At 43.8% G+C, this 17714-nt stretch overlaps 1 protein-coding gene across 2 annotated transcripts; it reads left to right on the top strand.

The window, feature by feature from the left end:
- Nucleotides 1–257: 257 nt before the first annotated feature.
- Grsf1 (G-rich RNA sequence binding factor 1) lies at nucleotides 258–16818 on the top strand. 2 transcript variants are annotated; one of them, XM_021163551.3, is made up of 10 exons: nucleotides 259–703; nucleotides 2615–2771; nucleotides 3710–3865; nucleotides 4929–5072; nucleotides 5699–5834; nucleotides 10228–10412; nucleotides 11729–11850; nucleotides 12654–12789; nucleotides 13482–13557; nucleotides 15833–16818. In XM_021163551.3, the coding sequence occupies exons 1-9, from the start codon at nucleotides 350–352 to the stop codon at nucleotides 13529–13531; spliced, it is 1440 nt and encodes a 479-aa protein (XP_021019210.1). In that variant the 5' UTR covers nucleotides 259–349; the 3' UTR covers nucleotides 13532–13557; nucleotides 15833–16818. The 2 variants fall into 2 exon arrangements, with proteins under 2 accessions (XP_085692963.1, XP_021019210.1); XM_085836837.1 differs by lacking the exon at nucleotides 15833–16818 and having other exon boundaries at nucleotides 258–703; nucleotides 13482–13558.
- The last annotated feature ends 896 nt before the right edge of the window (nucleotides 16819–17714 follow it).

Raw genomic sequence — 17714 nt, 5'->3', positions numbered from 1 at the left:
CAGCGTCGTCCCCAAACGTTTTAGAGCTAGGTATCCCATTCCTTCCGGAAACTTCGCCAGGCCTCGGTGACCTGCAGACCTCAGCTCTAACCTGAGCAGGAGAGCCTGGGACAGCTTCCACTCTGGAGGCTCTCAGGTCACCCCACCCACACCCTTACCGGCTGGGAAGCCCCGCCCCGAGGGCGGAGCCTGGGCGGGGCCGCTCGCTCACCTCCGCCTCCGAGCCTCGGCTCAACCCCGGGTGCGCGCGGCGCATGTGCCCGGTGCCCCCTCCCCCGCCCTGGATTCCACTTCCCCTCCGCTCGCGCCACAGCGGCCACCTCCAGGCCCCGCGTCGCCTCCGGAGCCGATGGCCGGGACGCGCTGGGTGCTAGGGGCGTTGCTCCGGGGTTGCGGCTGCAACTGCAGCAGCTGCCGGCGGACCGGCGCCGCCTGCCTGCCCTTCTACTCCGCCGCCGGCACCTTCCCGTCGGGCGTCTCTGGCCGCCGCCGCCTGCTGCTACTCCTCGGGGCCGCCGCGGCCGCCGCTTCGCAGACGCGGGGCCTGCAGCTTGGGCCTGCGGCCGCCGGGAGGCTGGCGGGTCCCGTCCCTGCCCGTCCCTCCGCCGCCGCGTCCGCCGCCGCGTCCTACTCGGCCCTGCGCGCCCCGCTGCTTCCGCGATCGCTGACGGCCGCCGCGGGCCCGGCGCGGGGTTACAGTCAGGTACGTGGCGCCGCGCGCGGGACCCTCGGCGGCCGCGCGCCCGCGTCCGTCTGTCCGCGAGCGCCCCGCGTGCGCGCCCGGGGATCCGCGGCACGCACCGCACCCCCGCCTCCCTCCCGCTCCGTCCTCCTATTGGGCACGGGAACAAGGGACGCTCTCACGGCCCCGGCTCTTCTTGTTTTGTTCCCTCCGAGTCTGGGCGGTTGGGCAGTGTAAGTGTGGCTGGGGTGAATGTAGAGGCCTTGTTTCCCGCCGGGCCCATGGTAGGTTTTGGGGGCGCCGCCGACGCCCCCCACCCCCACTCCCCCCTAGCCTTATGCCCGCTGGAGGTGAAGCTGAGCGGCGGGAGCCCGCGGAGGGTCGGGGCCGGCCGTGCGTGCGGTGGGAGCGGTCGGCCGGGCGGCTGGGGCCTCCTCGGCCGGCCCCCGACGCGCAGCCCCGCGCGCACAGGAGCGTGGGCTAACCTGGGGACAGCCCCCGCGCGTCCCTCTCCCGTGTCCGCGGGGAGAGGCGGGCGGTCCACCTGACTGAAGGTCACCTCTGCAAGTCCACTCGCCTTGACAGAAGGACCTTTGGTGCAGCGGGGCTCTGCGGACGCAGAGAGCTGTGGGGAGACCGTGGGAAACTGGGAGAGAACGTGTGTGGGGGGCGGGGGCGTCCGTGGGTGAGGACTTGGGGGCTTCGGTTGTCACTCCACGATCTTTTCCCTTGTTTCCCGTCTTTTCAGAAAGACATTGTAAGAATTCATATTGCAAATATTTGGTCCTCTGTATATGTGGGACATTTCTCTTTTGCGGTTTATGTGGCATCTGGGAAGTGTCTGCCTGCTTTGGGCTACCTAACCTGGTAATGCCACAGGCCATGTTTATCTTAATTCAGTTTTGCGTCTGCTTGAATTAGTGATATCTGGGTGGTTCATCTGCATGGCTGATGTCTGCCAGTAGCTGAGCTAATTGATTTGAATCCCGGCCCAATACTTTCTGCTGCACTATTTATTTATTTATTTATTTATTTATTTTGTAAAGATGAGATGTTTATGGAATTCTGGGGAAACAGAAAGTAGCAGTGTCTGAGCCCCCTGCCGCGCCTGTCTCTGCTGTTGCCTCTTCTGTTTTTTCCCTTATTCACTTGCTCTTACATTAATCTTTTCAAGGCATTTACCCATGTCCCAATGCCTTTTTATTAACTTCCTTTGCCTACAAAGTGAAGTATCCCTTCATAGAACCCAACACACAATAGCCAGCTGCTGTGCCTTTTGCCTTTGGCTCTTCATTTTACTGTCCAGGTTAGACAAATGTGTTTGCTATTTTTCAGATGCTACTTCCCGTCCCCTCCCAAATTGTAATGTCCTATCTTTTATATCTCCCATCTTTATTCTTTTTTTCCCCCTGTAGTTTTCTTTGTTTAAATTTACAGGATTTTGTATTTTTATTATAACACTTAAGGCATCTTGTTCTGTATCTTGCCTTGTTCCAGATAATCAGTGCTTTGAGATGATGGTTTGAGGTTGTGTTTTGTGTATGGGGCGATTTTCAATTAAGCGGTATAATTTGTCATTGTATGGCTTTTAATGAAAGTACTCTTACTTCCAGGGTTTGGAAAGTAGCCCTGCCCTTAGTGGTAGTACTACCACCGGAATGTACTTGTATATCACCTTAGGATATAAAATATAAACGTAAACCAAAGCCATCCTGGTATAGCTAGCCTGGTAGGCAGCACTTGGGAGACTGTGGCAGGATGGTGGTGCATTTGGGGTAGCCTAGGCCACATGGAGGAACAAAACCAGAGGGTGGAGAGGTGTGCTTCTCACCTCTGAAATAATCTCATCTGCATCTGTTTGTAGAGGTAAGCCGTTGTTTTTCTAAGTAGGTTGTCAAAGAAATGTCTTTACGATTGTTTTCTTCTTGAAAGGAGTCCAAAACTACCTACCTGGAAGACCTCCCGCCACTGCCTGAGTACGAATTGAGCCCCTCCAAGCTAGGAGATGAAGTGGATGATGTTTATCTCATTCGCGCGCAGGGGCTGCCGTGGTCCTGCACTGTGGAAGATGTCCTTAACTTTTTCTCAGGTATGCCTTATGTCTATTTTAAAGAAGCAGTTTTGTTGGAGGCAGCTGTGAGGGTGAGGAATAGTCCCGTTCTGGCTGATAAAGACCTTTCCATACCATGTGCTGATGCCATATGCAGAACATGCAGATTTAAGACTGAATGTAACAGAAGTCAGTAATGCTGAAGTTAGAGTGTGGCGTCAGTTAACAGTCATGTTTTACTATGTGCATAGCTAGAGGAGCTTTTCGTGCCGTATAACTCGTACATTGAACTGAGTTCTCTAATACCTTTGAGAGATTTCCCACTGTGCGGTCAGTTTTTATTGCTGCTATCTGACTGTGATTTTAAGTCTTCCTCTTAAAACTGAATGTATCAACTAATGTAAACAAGATGGTGTCATGTGAATCAGACATTTTGTAAGCCACTCACCGATTATTTTTTGGGTTTGCATAGGAAATGGGCAGTATAAAGTTGTAAAGTTAGATTGTTGTAATGATTATTTTTACAAAAAGTACTTTATGGGCGTGTTTTTAAAGAAAGACAACTAAGAATGAACAGCGTTGCTGGTTAATGATTGGGAATGATGCGTTCTGTGCTTGGTGTGCTGTTCTCTTTTTATGTGCCCCACCCCCACCCCCCACTCTGTAGACCAGGCTGGCCTCAAACTCAGAGATCTGCCTGCCTCTGCCTCCTGAGTGTTGGATTAAAGGTGCATGGCCCCCATCTTCTCTACATGGACCGTTTTTTAAGACCGCCAGCTTCATTAGCATTTGGGTGGTTTCAGTGCCTGAGTTTATGTACAGAATCTGGGAGACGTTGGGGGAGGGGAAATAATAAAAGTATATTTGAAAACTGAAGAATTCGGTAAGCAGTTTTTGGTTCCTGCATTGTTGTGATGTGTAAAGTTGAGACAAAGCTTTGCCTTCTGTGTTCAATGACTTTAACCATATATTTTTAGACTGCAGAATCCGAAACAGTGAGAATGGAATACATTTCCTCCTAAATAGAGATGGGAAACGGAGGGGCGATGCCTTAATAGAGATGGAGTCCGAGCAGGATGTACAGAAGGCCTTAGAAAAGCACCGGATGTACATGGGGCAGCGGTATGTGGAAGGTGTGTGAGCTCAGGCTGACTTTGGGGTCTTTAGACTTTAAACTTTTCAAGGCAGTTGTGATAAAATCAACAATGGTGCAGTGGTTAAATGTTACACATCTTAAAGATCTTAGTTTACTGTTAGAATTAGGTTTTGTTATAGCATTTTTCAAACAAAATTTAGGTATTATTTTACAGCTTGTGAAAGTGAAATTGTGTGTGTGTGTGTGTAAATATAATGCTGGGACCCTGACAGTAGCAGGTGTCACATCCCTTGTATCTGGAACTAGCAGATTGTGAGCTACCTTATCTGTTTGCTGGAAACCAAACTTGGATCCTCTTGGAAAAGCTATCGCTTCAGCTCCGCTGTGTTTCTTTTTTAAAAAATAGGTTTTCAAGTGTGTGTGTGTGTGTGTGTGTGTGTATACATATGATTTGTGTGGTAGGGTCCACATGGGGGTACCAGAAGACAACTCTAGGAAGTTGAGTTTTTCCTTCTGATGTGGGTTCTATCACATTTGGAACTGCTGAACCATCTCCCTGGCTCAATCTCAGGGTTTTTTTTTTGGTTTTTCGAGACAGGGTTTCTCTTTATAGCCCTGGCTGTCCTGGAACTCACTTTGTAGACCAGGCTGGCCTCGAACTCAGAAATCCGCCTGCCTCTGCCTCCCGAGTGTTGGGATTAAAGGCATGTGCCACCATGAGAGTTTTAATCTTTGTGAATTTCTGTCAAGAATTTAACAAGTAACATTCATTGAATATATAATGTGCTCCAGGCATAAACGATTTAATCCTCAAAACTTTAAGATAGACTTAGGCAATACTTTTATTCTATAGATTTAAAAACTGAGATTGAAGCTGGGCATGGTGGCGCACGCCTTTAATCCCAGCACTCGGGAGGCAGAGGCAGGCGGATTTCTGAGTTCGAGGCCAGCCTGGTCTACAAAGTGAGTTCCAGGACAGCCAGGACTATACAGAGAAACCCTGTCTTGAAAAACAAAACAACAACAAAAGATTAAAACTATAATGTTTGAATTCAAGTAGCAGTGTATTTATCTTTGTGTGTGTGTGTTTTCCTTTGTAGTGTATGAAATAAACAATGAAGATGTGGATGCCTTAATGAAGAGCCTGCAGGTCAAGCCTTCACCTGTGCTCAGTGATGGTGTGGTCCGCCTGAGAGGACTTCCTTACAGCTGCAATGAAAAGGACATTGTGGACTTCTTTGCAGGTAGGTGACAGTGACGTCGTGTTTGGACTTAAAGTTTCTTCCTATCATTATTCTTCCTTTTGTACCTTTCAAGTGTTTCAGTCTTTGAGGCAGATCCTTCGGAATGTCAACCGTCTGGGCTGGGGGTGTAGCTCAGTTGGTGGAATGCTTGTTTATCATTCACAAAGCTCTGTATTAGATCCCATATGGCAGTTCACACGTATAATCCCAGCACGGTGGGGTGGGGTGGGGGATATGAGGTTAAAGATTTTTCAACACATACGGCTTTTATGTGGATACTGGAGATCTGAACTCAGAAGAAAACACATTATCTAACTTCTGGCTACAAAATATGCCTGTCAGCAAACTTTGCTTGTTTAACAACTGTCTCCTAAATATAATCAGTCTCCTCCTTGGTTCCCCCAAAAAGACTAAGGAAAACTTTGAGAGGTACATTACATTTCTGTAACGTTCTCCAGGCCCCTGGCAAGCACTGAGATTTTAGTTCTGTGATGATTGTTTGCCTGAACATGTACAGCTCTGACGCTGGCAAATAGTATCTGAATATTACAGTGCATGAGTAAGCTTAAGCCCAGTGAAGAAAGCTCTTGTTGGCAGCACTGATTTGTAAATTTTTTGTATCCTAGGACTGAACATAGTAGACATTACTTTTGTGATGGACTATAGAGGGAGAAGAAAAACAGGGGAAGCCTATGTACAGTTTGAAGAACCAGAAATGGCCAACCAAGCGCTTCTAAAGCACAGGGAAGAAATTGGTAACCGGTGAGTGAAGCAGCTGTTGGCAGAGGTGTCAGGTCATTCTGATGAGTGCATTGTACCATCCCGGTCGTGTTATCCAAACTTGTTAAACTAAGGATGCCACAATGAGCCGCACATGCTCATCACTCAGGATAATTGCTCTGATAGGCTGTGTTCTATGTGAAAGGTAATCTATACAATCCAAGTCTCGCTATGTCTGTTTTTTAGCATGGTTTTTAAAGAAATTTTCTTTTCATTACCACAGTATTTTCATGTATGTCTAACAGAATTAGCACTATCTTACTGTCTATTAGCTACCCATAATCACATTTTTCCATCTGTGGAAAAATATTTTAAAATATCTAAAGATAAAATATCTTTATAATTGACTTGTGTGACTCAGAATCCAAGAAGTTCATACAGCAATACTTTTGATATGTTACTAATTTTATTAATCTAGAGCACATCTACTTTTTTTAAAGTCCCTCTCTGTTTTATATGTGTTTGCAGTGTATTTCTATGTGTGCGTGTTATAGGTGTGCTTGTCCACCTATCTGCATATGTGGAGGCTTTCCTCCATCTCTCTCCATCTATTTATTTGAGGTGGGTCTCACTGAACCAGAGCTCACTGAACCAGTGGTGGCCAGCAAGCTCTTGGAATCTACCTGCTTCCTCCCGTCTCCCTTCCAGCTCTGAAGTTAAGGATCTGTCACCACATCTGGCTTTTATGCTGGGGTTAAGGATCTGTCACCACATCTGGTTTTTATGTGGATCTGGGGATCCAGACTCATAGCCTTATGTGTGTGTAGCCAGCACTTAGCCATCTGAACTTTCTTCCTAGCTCCAGCCTTCTCTTTTTAAAATTGTGATTGGCTTTTGAAGAAATCAGGTCAGTTATCTTATACATTGACATGGTCATATCATGTTAGAGTGTCTATAATGAGGTAGGAGATCCTGTCTGTTCATATTAGAGTGTATGTAATGAGGTAGGAGACCATGTTTATATCAGTATGTATAATGAAGTAGGTGTGTGTTTTAGTTTGATTTTTGCAGATTTAGTAAAAATGCATACTTTTAAATCACTGGTCTGCTACCTTCCTTAGAATTCCTTTTAGATGTGCCTAAATTTTGCTCGCATGCATTATGTGTGCCTAATATTTAGGTTAAAAAAGGATATCACATGCTCCAGAACTGGCGTTGGGGTGGTTGAAAGCCACCTGGGTGGCTGGGTGCTGGGAAATGAACAATGGCCCTCTGCAAGAACAAGTGCTTTATTGGTTTTTTCAAGACAGAGTTTCTCTGTGCAGCCATGACTGTCCTGGAGTTCACTCTGTAAACCAGGCTGGCCTCAAACTCAGAGATCCACCTGCCTCTGCCTCCCAAGTGCTAGGATTAAACGCGTGTGCCACCACTGCCCGGCCAAACAAGTGCTCTTAGCTGCTGAGCCTTCTCCATTCTAACTGCTGAGCTGTCTCCGGCCTGTTTTGTTGCCTCTTAAAATTAAAAGTAAAAGAAGCCTTTTCAAAGCTAGTGTATTTAAGGATCCTCTGGGTTTTTTGTTTTTTTAAAGATTCATTTATTCATGTATTTTATGTGTATGGGTGCTCTGTCTTGATGCACATCAGAAGAGAGCATCAGAGGCCATTGCTATGTAGTTAGTGGCTCTTGAACTCAGGACCTTTGGAAGAGCAGTCATGTACTCTTAACCACTGAGCCATCTCTCCAGCCCTCAGGATCCCCCTAAAGAGTTGATTTCAAAGTTCCTTGGGTTCTTTTGGGGCACAGACAGGTTTTTTATTTTATTTTTTTTAAAGATTGATTTATATGTATGAATGGTTTGCCTGCATGCATGTGTGTGCACCACATGTGTGCTTCTTGTTAGATCTGGATGAATTGGGGTTATAAATGGTTGTCAGTCACTATGTAGGTGCTGGGAATTGAACCTGGCTCCTCTACAAGAGCAAGTGTGGCACAAGGGTTTTCTGGGTAGCTTAGACTGGCCTGGACCTGGCTAAATGGACAAGGCTAGCCTCAAACATGCCATCCTCCTGCCTTTGCCTCCTGAATATTCTGTCACTCACAGCAGTGGTGTCCTGGGGCTTTATAGATGGAACCTAGGGCTTTGAGCGTGCAGGGGAGGCACTTACTTCATCAGTGAGCTGAGGTCAAGCTTCACTTACTCTGTAACCCAGCTGGCCTTGAATTCTCATTAACCTAAAGGAAATTTTCTTACGTTTGTGTCTGTGTGTTCACTTGTGTACACACATGTGCAGAGCTTGTCTGTAAGTCAGAGCACAGCTGGGACAGCATGGAAGAGCTGGCTCTCCTGTTCACCGTGTGTGCTGTTTACCATGTGTGTGCTGGAGATCAGAATCACACTAGCAGGCTTGGCCCCTGAACTTGATCTGTAGCCTAGGCTGGTCTGAACCTCTGATCTTTTTGTTTCCACCCCCAACTCCTGAGATTATAGTTACATGTCAATGTGCCTGATAGTATTTATGATAATTTTTAAATTTCTTATTAGCCACTTAGTTAAGTTTTAGAGAAGTTCTTCATAGCTTTTAGTGTTTTGTATAGATTTGATTATGCAAAATTGAGCTGTAAGCCCTTGAGATTGTTAGTTGTGGAAATACAAAAACTGTATTAGTCCGCTTTCATTACTATAAGAAATAGAGTATGCTCACTTTATAAAAGAATAGGGTTATTTAGTTCCAAGTTTTAGATGCCTAAAAGTCCAGTGTGGTGAGGTTTTGGAATCCAGCCCTCTCACAATCTTCCCTGGGAATGCTGGCCAAGAGCAATTGAGTGTGGGGATAAAAAAATCACATATGTTGGGAGAGACGGCTTGGCAAGTTAAAGTGTTTACTCAATAACCTGACTACCTGCAGACCTGAGTTTATCCCCATGTCAAGATAGGAAGAGAAAACAGATTCCACCAAGTTATTTCCTAACCTGTACACATACATTAATTCTTGTATACATTCACACAATAATAATAAAGTTAAAAAAATACATCCTGGGAAAGGAAGCTATAGAATGAGTGACTCAGAGGTTATGTTCAGACTTAAAGCTTCTGGTGTCCTGAGAACTGATTCTGGAAGACCCATGTGTTCCTTTCCATGGTCCAGGCCCCAAATGACCAAAAGCTCCCACTGGCCTCTTCTGTTCATAGCTCCACGGTGTCCCCCATTACTCTTATCATGGGATTCAATTTCTCAACCAAGTAGCCTCTGAGAACAAATAGCAAAAAGACTTGGGAGATTTTTTTTTTTCCCCGAGACAGGGTTTCTCTGTGTAGCCCTGGCTGTCCTGGAACTCACTCTGTAGACCAGGCTGGCCTTGAACTCACCTGCCTCTGCCTCCCAAGTGCTGGGATTAAAGGCATGGGCCACCATGCCCGGCTGATTTGGGAGATTTTATTTCTGTTCTGAGACAGGCTCTTAACTGTAGCTAAGGCTGGCATAGAATTCACTGTGTAGCCTCCTCTGCCTTGAACTTTTGAGTGAGCACCCTTCTGGTGCTTGCCTTACAATGTGTGCTGCCATGCTCAGCTTCCCTGCCTGGCTACCATGTCCTCTTCCAGATTACTCTGTGTGTGTGTGTGTGTGTGTGTGTGTGTGTGTGTATGTGTATGTACACTTTAGTTGTTCTCATGAAGCAAAAGAATACTATTACAAAATATATATGCTTGTTCACATATGTTCTAAGTAGCTGGGATATGATATTAGTTTATAAGTTATTCCCTTGCAACAGGGAGCTCACAGTCATGATATGTAAGTACTGTGAGAATTAGACTTTAATAAGCTCTTTCAAAAACAAATTTAAAAACTGCGTAAATGAAAAATACCATATTCATAAATCATGTATACATAAGTGATATTTTGGGGCAAATTAACATGTTGACCTATTCTGCTGAAAGAACATTTTTTTTAATGATTTATTTATTTCATTTATATGCGTACACTGTCTCTGTTCAGACACACCGGAAGAGGGCATCGGATCCCATTACAGATGGTTGTGAGCCACCATGTGGTTGCTGGGAATTGAACTCAGGACCTCTGGAAGAGCAAGCAGTCAGTGCTCTAAACCTCTGAGCCACTTCTCCAGCCCCTGAAAGAACATTCTTATAAAGTAATGTGTAGATGGACTTTTTATTCTTGCCCTCGTCTTTGAATATTCATGTTTTATAAGCTATGGAAATACAATATACCTGATTATTTTAGCTGTACTCCCTTGTGCTGGAGCTGTAGGTGGTTGTGAGCTGCTCCATGTGGGTGCTGGAACTGAGCAGTGGGACCTCTGGAGAGCCATCTCTCTACTCACACAGACCTAATTAGCATTTTAAGTTTGCCATACACTGTCTGTATTTAAGTTACTTTATATTGTTCATGCCTTTTCATTTTGTTTTTTTTTTAAGATACATAGAGATATTTCCAAGCAGAAGGAATGAAGTTCGAACACATGTTGGATCTCATAAAGGAAAGAAAATGACATCGTCTCCTCCTACTAAGTATATAACTGAACCAGAAGTGGTATTTGAGGAACATGAAGTAAATGAAGATATTCGGCCTATGACGGCTTTTGAAAGTGATAAAGAGATAGGTAATGTCCCGTTTCTTCTGACGATTGCCTTGTACCTTTAGGTTTTGTTAAGACTTTCATGGCTAGCTTGTATGAATTGTGAGGTTCACAACAGGGGGATTGAGTTAACTATTGAATATGAGTGGAGAATGTATTATATATCCACAAAGGTTTAATTATTACGTTTCTAAATAAAATTGTGTGTGTGTTGTGTGCATTATCTGTAGGAATCCACTTGGCCATGTGCATGTGTGGATATCAGAGGGTAATATGCAGGGTTGGTTCTCTCCCAGGTGACCCAGGAACAGGACTTAGGTCATCAGTGTTGTCAGTGGCTGCCTTTACTAACTCAACAGTCTTGAATGACCCCTGTTCATTTTTAAATGACTGTGTTTAAATTTTTAATTGGTATATGCGTATCTATACAGTGTGCTACTTCTGTGGAGGCAAATGGCTTCAGTAGAGCTGGAGTTAGAAGCAGTTGTGAGCCGCCAGAAATGAGTGCTGGGAACTGAACGCCTGTCCTCTGAGAAGTACATGCTAGAGCTAATAGCTCATGCTGACTAGAGTAGTACATGCTAACCACTGAGCCGTCTCCCCAGTCCTTTTTATCAGTTTTTGTTACTATTATTTGTGGTGTGTGTATCTGTGTATTGTGTGGTACCTTTAGAGGCCGGAAGAGGCCATCGGGTAGGGAGTTACAAATGGTTGAAAGCCACCATATAGGTGGGACTGGAACAGCCACGGCCACTGGAGCTCTTACCACTGAGTGAGCGATCACTCCAGCAGGCACCCCTTGTTTCTCTTTGTCATTTTGTAGACTGTCTCAAAGGCTAGGTAGTACAAACATAACAAACCAAAGTAAAACTTTAGTGCTTAAGCTGAAGTGGGAAATGACTCCGCTAGAGAGCAGGTCTATGAAGTAGGGAATTTTGTTTGCTTCTGGATTTAATTCTTTCTTTGGGATTTGGAAATGCTTACAAACCCAATGCTGTGGGCTATCCTGACACCGAATTCGCTATTGTTGTTGTTGTTTTTTAGTACCTACAATGGAGACAGTTCCTCGTATTTTGCAATTTAATTAATGGCCATTTTATTGTCTAGTCACATTGAGATAAATTCTTCATTTGGGAATGGTTTGAGGTCCTAAGTGCTTTTAATGGTTGTTCAGGTGACAGCTGTTAAGTAGCAGAAATTTCAGGTTTTGGCCTTTAAAGCCCATGTGCTCTGGTTCAAGAAAAATTGAGGGCTGTGACTTAAAGGTCATATCTAATTATAATCTGCTAATGGCTCTGGAAGCTTTTGTGTCCTTGACAGTGTTTTTTGTTCTTCCTCAGAATTGCCTAAGGAGATGTCAGAAAAACTTCCAGAGGCTGTCGATTTTGGAACTCTGCCTTCCCTGCATTTTGTCCACATGAGAGGATTGCCTTTCCAAGCCAATGCCCAAGACATTATAAATGTGTGTGGCAGTAAGCTTCATTTCCATGGGGTTGAGCAATCTAACGTGGGACGTGGATGAATCTGAGGGGTGTTGGGAAACGGTTTCTGCAATTTCCTTTTAGCCAGCATCTCCCTCCTTGCTGAAGCCTACTCCATTCTCTGTCGCTGTAGTGCATGGTTTACACAGGACTGGTAGGGAGCCCAGGAGTTTGAGGGCAGCTTGGGCAGAGTAGTTAGACCCTCTCACTTCAAAAAGTGTGCCTTTGTATAATTATAATTGAAGTAAAAAAATGAGGATTATATGGAGCCAGTGTAAGGTGTAGGTTTAGTAATCAGGGTAAGGCAGTTTGATCCATTTACTTTTAGTTCAGGCAGTGAGACTTGGGCTGCCCATACAGAGCAATTGCATGCGCCGTGACATAGCGTCCTGATACTCCTGTCACAAGTTGAAATTGACCTTCTGCACCTAGCTCAGACACATGCTGGAGTAATGGCGGTTCTCAAGGCTGGCTGGGAATTTTGTTTTGCCGCTGCTTGGCAACATTTTTTAAAAACTATTGTGTGGAGTTTTGGGGGAGATGTTGGAAGAGGGAGGGTGTACATGGCCTGTGTATGGAGGTCAGAGGTCACCCTACAGGGATCAGAATTCTCCTGGGCATTAAACTCAGGTTTTGGGTGTGGGGTGGGTACGTGCCTTTACTTGCTGAGTCATCTCATAAGCATTTTTCCAGCATCATGACCCAGTATGCCACTGTGTATTACGAGCTGGGGAAAAGAGGGGAAAAGCTACAGTTCCTAATTGAGTTGTTTGGCCCCCTTTAGTTCTTTGCTCCACTGAAGCCTGTGAGAATCACCATGGAATACAGCTCCAGCGGGAAGGCCACTGGAGAAGCTGACGTGCACTTTGATACCCATGAGGATGCTGTTGCAGCCATGCTCAAGGATCGGTCCCATGTCCGTAAGTCTGGCCCACTGTTTCCTGCCCTGTTGCTTTGTTTATGTGTGTATTTGGGAATTTGCTTAGAATTTTTTCCTTTGGCAAATTGCATTCTTTTTAGTACTACCAACTTGAATGTAAAAAGATCAAAATTTGTCTTCTGATTATTTTGCATATTTATATTTTTGTCTAGTTTTTCTGTTTTTTTTTTTTTTTCTTTTTTTTTTTGGTTTTTCGAGACAGGGTTTCTCTGTATAGCTCTGGCTGTCCTGGAACTCACTTTGTAGACTAGGCTGGCCTTGAACTCAGAAATCCGCCTGCCTCTGCCTCCCAAGTGCTGGGATTAAAGGCGTGCGCCACCACGCCCGGCTTGTTTTTCTGGTTTTTAATTTTATGTATTTGGCTAGCCTGAGGATGTCTCACTCTGTAGCCTAGACCAGTGTTTGAGGTGTAGGCCAGCAAACCCGGTTATTACTGTCATTTTGAGATAGATACTGTTGTCCGGGCTGATCTCAAACTGAAGGGGCACAAGCGACCTTCTACTTCAGCTCCAACTAGCTGGGGCTATAGCTGTGAGCCACCACACTTAGCTTTGTTTTCATTTAGTTAGAGAAAGGTTAAAGGATCTGTGCTGCTGTCAGAAGTATAATTAAAAGGGGCTTTAATGTTTTTCAGACTTTGCAAAACTAACTTTTTTTTTTTTTAATATTCAGAACATAGGTATATTGAGCTGTTCCTAAATTCATGTCCTAAAGGAAAATAAGACTTCAACAGACCCCAGAAAATAAGGTAATTAAGCTATAACATTGAAAAAACTTAGAGTAATTAATAATCAGCTCACTAATTGCTAATATGGTAGAAAGCATTCTCTGTAGCTGGACTTTTGGCTGCTTTGTGTGTTCTTCTTTCTTCCACTCTTCTCCAGCCTCTCAACCCCCTTAACACTCACTAGGTTGAAGAGAGAGATCCCTGAATCTTTCTTCTTGTTTCTTGTTCAACTACAACTAATGTAAGATGCAACCAACCCTCTCAAACAACCAGTGACCAACCACCTTCAACCAACAGCCCATCTGTGTGGTTCTAGCATGTCTATATCCTCTGAAATGTTCCCAGAATTCCAAATGTCACACAATCGCAGGAACTATCTGCAGCTGGCAAATCACACCCCTGCTAGAGCACGAGGCAAACCATAGCCAGCTGCTGTGGACAGTCTGAAGCAGCCTCATAGCTCATACCTGAGGTTAAAACAAAGACATGTTCTTAATAATATTTCTGTATTTTTTTTTTTTTTTTGTTTTTTTCAAGACAGGGTTTCTCTGTGTAGCCCTGGCTGTCCTGGCACTCACTTTGTAGACCAGGCTGGCCTCGAACTCAGAAATCCGCCTGCCTCTGCCTCCCGAGTGCTGGGACTAAAGGCGTGCGCCACCACGCCCGGCCTATTTCTGTATTTTTAAAGAAACCAAAATGCCAGATTTGTCACTGCAGTTCTCTTTTCAGCAAAGACCAAAATAATGGTTGTGAATCATTAATATAAAATATTTCTTAGAAGTGTGATTATATAGTGGATTTAAACATCATCCTCACATGCTATATGGCTAAACTAATTGAATAGCTACGTTTAATAGCTGTAATCATAACACAGAAAATGTATTTTACATTAGCTTTTCATTCCTTTAAATTTGCGTACATTTCCTCAGTTGGAAGGCTATACACACCCATCCTAGAGTGCTACACTTACACCTTCTACCCTTCTTCCCATAGCCCCTGCTTCATTGATAACTGTTTCTCACACACACACAGACACAGACACACACAGACACCACACACACACACCACACACACACACACAGACACACACAGAGTCTCTCTCCCCTCTCCCCCTCTGTCCACCCCAAGTCCTTCTCATATTGCCTATGTTTGTTAGAGCTGAGCATTTGGGATTGGATATCCTATCTGATGTCTCATCCCTAGAGAAAACTGGTTCTCCCTTTTAGCAGCAGTTGATTGCCTGTAGCTCTTGATCTAGGATGGACCCTTGTAAAATTTTCCTGTCTACCTTGACATGTCATCTGCTGTTGCCATTATGCAGGCCTTGTGTAGGCAACTAATGTGCTGAGACTTCATTCATGCAGCCAAGCAGCCATCTCACCCTCTTCGCAGCAGCTTGCTGAGCCTCTGGCTCTTGTCCTTTTGTCACCCCCTCTTAAGAGAGGCTCCCTGAGCCGGAGGTGGGCTTGTGTTGTACCTACATCAGTTGGGCCGGTCACCCACATGTAGATCATTTGCCTTTTGCCTGCTGTGGTCACTGTAATGTCTGTGTCCTGTAGGAAGCCTCTCTGATGAGGGGTACCACTGTACTAACACGGGCTGACACGGAGTCAGAGTTAATCTGGCACAGTTTGATTTTTCCCATGTTCTTTTATTTATTTATTTATTTTTGGTGTTTGTTTTGGCTTTTTGAAAAAGTGTTTGTTATATAGCCTAAGCTGTCCTTGAACTTTTAATCCTCTCAACTCAATGTCTTAAATGCTGGGGTTCCAGGCATGTACACTGTACCTGCCTGTAAAATAAGTTTTCCATCTTAAGTACACAATGTGATATTTAGGTTAACTTGCCCTCAGCATTTTGCTAAATTTCTTGGTATTTGTTCTCTTATATAAAGTACCTTCTTTCTTTCATGTTGTATTTCAATATATTATATTGTAGTCATTTTTCTAAAAGTGGTGATGGATTCTTTAAGGAACTTAGCGGTTTTGAAAACACAGGTAATACAATTTTGGACATAAAGTTCTGATACATTGTAGCTGTTAAACATGGAATATTAGCTCAGTTTTTGCAAAATACATTTTTTGTTCTCATTTCTGGACTTATTCCAGGCTGTGTACATACACTAATGCCTAACTAATTTTTCTTACCTAAATTAATGGTAATTTTTGGGATTTATGGGATAATTTGCTCTAAACTGGGGAGAAGGTGAATTTTCATTTTAAGTGATGTGGGAAGTACATGCAAATGTCTTTCATTGTGAGTAAACACATAACATTTTTTTGTTTCTTATTTTCAGGATGAAGCAGGAAGCATCTCATTTGCACATCTCTCTGAGACATGGGATAAAAAGATCAGTTGATTGGCAGCAACTGCTGGAGAAAGGATCTGTGCATCTTAGTGCTGTGTTTAGACAGAGAAAGATTCGGTTTGGGATTATGAAATAAGCTACAAATTTAAAATTCTGTTTAAACAGTCCAGGTTGAGATTGAGAAACTCTGCTCTGTGTGACTTAGTTTTCTGTCCTGAGGCTATATTACAGATGTAAGGTGTTTCCACCCAGTGCCGCTCCTTAGATCCTTACTCCCGCTTGTTGTTGCCTGTGATTGAGAGCTCTGATACAAACTCATGGAATACATTCATGGTGTATTTTTACCAAACACTCACCAAAGCAACAGAAGGTTTCAGAACTTTAATAAGCCAGTCTGATTTGGTCAAATAGCTTTTCATTTTATCTGTATTTGATTATTTAGGGATAGAAGTTTTAAAAAAATAGCAAACCACAGGTTAGTGAATGTAAGTGGCCACTCGGCAGTTACGTCTTTAGAAACACTTTGCCTCCCTAAGCCTTGACCTGAAGGCATTTGGCATTGGTGCCTGTCTGTCAGTGTCATGGAAATCTAGGCGTCCTTCACTTTTTTTTTCTTGGACAGACAATTCTTAAGGCTATTAGGTTTGAAATCGTAATGTGACATATCAAAGCAGTCCAGACTGGTAAGGACATTAATAGCTTCACTTGAACCAGCTCTAGATAGGGAAAACAATCTAAGTCCCCTTGTTTGCTTTTCCAGTGGGGTAGCCATCCCATATTTAGAACAAGTAGGGGTGCCTTGCTTAAATCAAACTAGCATTTAATGTATAATTGTGTGAAGGATCTGTGGATAAAGCTGTATTTCTGTCACATTGTGGCAGCACCTTTGCTTTAATACTAAATAGCTTGTTATTTAAATATTGGACAAAATGGCTGGCTTCAAAAATAGTCATTAATAAACTTAACTTTATGTATACCTGTGTAGAAGAATCAAAGTTCTGTATATTTTCTTTACCTTGTTCCTATTCTCAGGGTGACAGCTACCACCAGGAGACAGTAAATCTCACTCTTCAGATTGAATTTTCTGAGCTTTCAGAGGTGGTGACCTGGAAGAGACGCGCATTGCTTAGCACATAGCCACATGTGATTACCAGCTAAGGGGCAAAATTACTGTCCTGTAGACAATAAATGAAAGTTTGTTTTAAGTTGGAGATTACCTAAGAGTATTTGTTACTAGAATGTAGGAGTCATCTTATTTTTTATTTATCAAGTCCTGATATATTAATATGAGAAGAGATGGTTTCCAGGTGTGTTAAAAAAAAAATCAGTAAAAAGTGTCTTAGAGTTGGATGTGGTAGCAGGTAAGCTTTTAATCCCCACACAACAGAGGCAGAATTGGGCAAATCCCTGTAACTATGAGGCCAGAATGATCTACATGTTGAGTTTTGAGCCAACCAGGGCTATGTAGTGAGACTGTATCTCAAAAACAAAAACCAAACAACCCCTGGCTTAACTAGCTTAACAGTTTACTTAGATGGAGATGTTTCATAAGTAGTTGAGCAGACCATGAGAGTTGGTGTCTAGAGTTACGTATCTTAGGGTGTGAGCTTTCTCTCTTCCACAGCTGGTCTCTGATTTGCTGTGGGGATGATCTGTAGGTGTGTTGGCATTAAGTGCTCTGCTTTGGGTAAGCTTGAAGGGATGTATCATGCCTCTCTGGGGGCTGAGTTCTCTGTACAAAGCAAGTTGTAAAACTGGGAAATTATGAACTAATACTGTCTCTCCAGGAGTTTTCTTAACTTAGGCCACTGAATTAGTGGTTGCTGATAGGTGTAGTTAATGGAAAAGAATCACATAATTGAATAAAAGT

The sequence above is a fragment of the Mus caroli genome, unplaced genomic scaffold (assembly GCF_978045245.1).
Source record: "Mus caroli unplaced genomic scaffold, Mus_caroli_1 scaffold_4, whole genome shotgun sequence".
Lineage (NCBI taxonomy): Eukaryota > Metazoa > Chordata > Mammalia > Rodentia > Muridae > Mus > Mus caroli.
Note: the sequence above shows the minus strand (reverse complement) of the source record. Positions and strands in the feature narration are given on the sequence as shown.